This window comes from Cryptomeria japonica, chromosome 9, assembly GCF_030272615.1.
Source record: "Cryptomeria japonica chromosome 9, Sugi_1.0, whole genome shotgun sequence".
In the NCBI taxonomy this organism is placed as follows: domain Eukaryota; kingdom Viridiplantae; phylum Streptophyta; class Pinopsida; order Cupressales; family Cupressaceae; genus Cryptomeria; species Cryptomeria japonica.
Window position 1 is genome coordinate 580,874,248 of NC_081413.1, and position 4,495 is coordinate 580,878,742.

The window sequence follows — 4,495 nt, forward strand, 5'->3', positions numbered from 1 at the left end:
CTGAAATGTCAATTGAAAAACACATACAAAATGATCTAAAATATCAATTGAAAAACAAATACAAAACAATCTTATCTGAACCTCTCAGATCAGCTACAGGGAGCACAATACAAAAGCAAACTGCCCAACTAACAGCCAACATGATCAGTATAGACAACTGCTCAACATCATCATAGACCAGCCTAGCTAAAAGGAGTTCATATAGAAAGTACAATCAACAGAAAAAACCAATACTAAACCATGAAGTTGTAAATATATAATAAAACTTGCATGGCCTGATTGTCAAGTAAAAGTTTGGTTCACTTGTCTGACTCTGCACCAGATCTATTTAGTCTCAATCACATCCTGTTCTCCTATGAAAAACTTAAAACAATCAATCTGCTTGCTTCTCTCTCTGTGCATAAGAGTATGCTCTAAGGTATTGGATCCAAACCAAGCCACAAGGTATGCAACATGTGTCACTAATCATCTTGTCGATTCAAAAAGATGCATACCCAAATTCTAAATGGGAAAATCACTCTGATTCACTCAAGTCCCCAATCTAAGTACAAAAATTGAAGCCTGTCTCATGTCTTTACCATATTATATCTAAAGTCAATGCGGCCTCATCATTCATCCCCCCACCCCCAACCTTACACGCCACACATAAGGTCTCAACCCCAAAAAGTACAATCTTCATTTCAATCCTTCAAACACTTTTTTATTAACAACCACAACAGGGCACTTGGCATTCCGAGTGCAGTAATCACTCACACTTCCCTTGATTGCTCTGCAAATCATCAATGAAAAGTAAATAAGAATCTCAAACAGGTAGACAAATTAGAGAAACAAAACACAGAATGAGACATAAGGGAAACATTACCTTATGAAAAAACCATGGCTATGGCTACCCATCACCAGAAGATGTGCCCCCAGCTGGTGTGCAGCAGCACAGATCTTGGGCTTTGTCTCCCCAGTTACAACTTGGGTTTCTGCCTTCACATTGTAACAATTGCAGACATCCAAAGCTCGCTTCAATATCTTTTGGGTAGTCCTGATTTCATCCAATTCCAGAAGACAAATCACCTCTGTGCTCAAGATATAGGCTGCAACCACAATAGCCATCATTAATGAAATTCATAGTTTTGAGAATCAAAATATTTCTTTTTGCTTACGCATTCTTTCATTCCCATGATAGATCATGAAATGTGATTTTAAACGTTAATGTAAAAACTGTCACACAATTGCAAATTATCTGCATGTAACTTATGGAAATGGAGAGAATTCACTTACCAGGGCCAGATGATACACAGAGAGGGGAGCGCACATGAAGGAGAGTGAATTTATAGGGTTTATCAACAATTTTGTGAGCAGGTAAGAGATTCCTGCATGCCCATTCACAAGCCCACATACTTTCTTGGCTTCCATCGACTGCAACTACAATATTCAGCATCTGGGTCACCTTCTCCTCTTCCATATCTGATTCTCCTATATCCTGATACTCCATAACTACTCAGAACTGTGTGATTCTTTCCTGAACTTCTTTAGCTGATTGAGTATTGTTGGTTGATTTAGTTATAACAATGGGCATGCCCATGGGAATAACTATAAGCAACCAAATCTGGTTTGGAAAGGCGGCTGCTTATTTTATAGTTTGTTTCTTTCATTGATTGAAAACTCAAATGGTGTAAATATCCTCATTTGGCATTCTGCAGTTATCATGGATTCTTGCTTAATGTGGACAGCCACTAATTCACAGATATTTTTTAAAACCTTCTTGTGAGAATTTGAGTCATCATTATGCCACTTGTCTTCCTAGTTATGCAAGATCTAGTTTAAGGGCATATTACAGATAGGTATATTACAAAAGATTCAATTATTTATTGGTGCCATTGCTAATTAAGATTCACCCGTCAAATCAAGCAGCAAATTCTTAATGATGTCCATCGAGGCGTCCTTCGAATGCGAAAGCACAGTTTTATTTATTATTAGTTAGTAGCTGTCCTCCAATGATTAATCATATATTTTCATTTTTATATTTTAAATGTTTTTTTTTTTAAATTTTAAAATGTTTATAAATTATATGTTTGTCTATAGGTCTTTGGTTTGTTGGTGAAGTTGAATGTTTCTTAATGAGGTCACTAGGGATCAAGTCTTGTTGTGTGCAAGATTCCAAATCATAAGAGATGAGGAAGGCTCCAAATCATAAGAGATGAGGAAGGCTCCAAATCATACGTGATGAGGTTGGGATCGCATCCTGAACAAAAAATTTGACGAAATGGATACCCCTTAGTCCTTGGTTCCTAGTCGAAACCCCTCAATCTTTCACTTCTCCAACTTTAACAAATTTTAGAAATATTTAGAAATCAAGATTGAATCTAGATCAAAATTTAAAGTAATATCACAATCTTTAGATAAGCTATCATTTAAGCACTTAGCTACGGTTTTGGCGTCATCTATGCTTTTAGCAAACATGACATCTGACTCCATTTTCTATGTTCTTTTGCCTTACAAAAATAAGGGGCATACCATCATGGAAATTCACATTTTTTAAACAGTGCATATTATAACAATTACTATACATGTAAACCTACCTCCCCATCTCAAACCCAATCATACTAAAATTAATGGAATGAAGCTCTAAAAAAATTATTTCTTTTCCTTCGCAAGACTTTGGTAATGTTATAACAAAATTTGATAATGATGATGAAGTTGATTTTCTAATTTTGATATAGAAGCTAACCTTATCATTTTTTACTATTTTTTTCAAATGTTATCAATAATACTTTAACTTTTCCTTCGCAAGACTTTGATAATGTTATAACAAAATTTGATAATGATGATGAAGTTGATTTTCTAATTTTGATATAGAAGCTAACCTTATCATTTTTTACTATTTTTTTCAAATGTTATCAATAATACTTTAACTCAATAGCTTTCAAAACAGGAGATAGATGGGTAAGAAAAGTCTTCTTGATGATTAAATCTCAATTTTCAATTAGGTATGATAATAGGTGAGATATTCTTATTTTCTATTTATTGATCTTATATATCTATTGAATATCATACAAGCAATTTTTTTTTTGCTTTAGAATCAAGACTAAAATATTTTCCATGTTAAAATTAGACACATAATCTATAAATATTTAATATATATTAGTTGATCGTAAATAGTGCTATGAGTGTAGTCTCTTTGAGATCTTGGTTGCATGAATTTTGTTTGAATTTTTGCACACTTGCACAAAGATCTATTTAACAATTATTTTCTCTAAATTTTTAGGAATCACATATTTGTTTTTTCAATTAAAAATAAGTATTATGCATATATAAGGGGGAATGAATTGTACATGTCATGTATTTTTCTTTATTTTTAAAGAGATGGATAAATGATTTCAACTTTTACAACTCATTGAGAATGCTTACTAGTTTATACGAGACATTGAGAGTATCAAGTAGTTTAACAATCAAGGGCCTACCAATAAGGTGGGAGCTAAGAATCTTCTTGTAACAACCATTAGGATTGTTCTACTATATTATATATTCAACCCATAAAAAATACCAACTTAATCAACCACTTGCATAGATTTATATAATTTAAAAGTGTTGACTTCGTTATGTGTCCAACCATAGTTATGGAGATGACTCTATGCCACAACTCATATGCTTACATTAGAAAGGGGTTATTTTCCAATGCTAGGGCCATTCTTAGACCTAGACCTTAATCCTCAAGGTTTCATTCATGATCACCCTGCCTATGTATCCCTTTTAGGTAGTAAAGGTTTAATAGTTAATACCTCAAAGATGGATAGAATTCATTTGCTCCTCTTGTATAAGATTTCATCTTACTATCAGATTACAACTATTTATTAATATTTTTATTTTAATTTAATCCAATTACAATAGAAGTATGTGAAAGACATCCCAGATAAGTATTGGTTCTATGACAATATTAGTGTAAGAGCGCACATAAAACCATATAGGGACCATATTTTCCCAACATCATAGGTTCACATGATGACTACCTTAGGCATATACACAATGTGAATAAATTACTTTTATAATACATATACACAATCTAGTAATTGGTACATGCACCACATATACACAATGTGACTAGCTCAAACACCCAACACATACATAATACACATGGATTAACAACCCCATAAGTACACATAGAGGTCAACTAGCAAAGGGAAGTAGTTGTAACTTTATTGCAATCATATTCCCTTTCTTTTGGTTCATTGAGACATAATCCTACAAGAACATTCCATCTAGTAAAAGGAATGTTGGTGCATTCCATATTGCATTGTGGGTTCCATCCTTTTCCCAATCTACTACCACCTATGATGGTAGGAAAACTTCCCGTGCTACTTGTTGTCATCACTAGAAAGGGAATATGTATGACAACATGTAGTACCCCTACCCTAGTCTATTTCTAACCTTGGTTTAATCTTGATTAGTTTATCGTAATATAATGATTATTGTCAGATGTTTGATTTAACGCATAGCTATTGAT

General features: G+C 33.4%; 1 protein-coding gene across 1 annotated transcript; it reads right to left on the reverse strand.

Annotated features, from left to right (window-relative positions):
* Nucleotides 1–231: 231 nt before the first annotated feature.
* Nucleotides 232–1,694, reverse strand: LOC131042561 (uncharacterized). Its single transcript, XM_057975877.2, has 3 exons — nt 1,273–1,694; nt 863–1,085; nt 232–769 (listed from the first exon to the last, which is right to left on the reverse strand). Exons 1-3 carry the CDS (start codon nt 1,484–1,486, stop codon nt 676–678), a joined length of 531 nt encoding a protein of 176 aa, XP_057831860.1. The 5' UTR covers nt 1,487–1,694; the 3' UTR covers nt 232–675.
* Between the last annotated feature and the right edge of the window lie 2,801 nt (nt 1,695–4,495).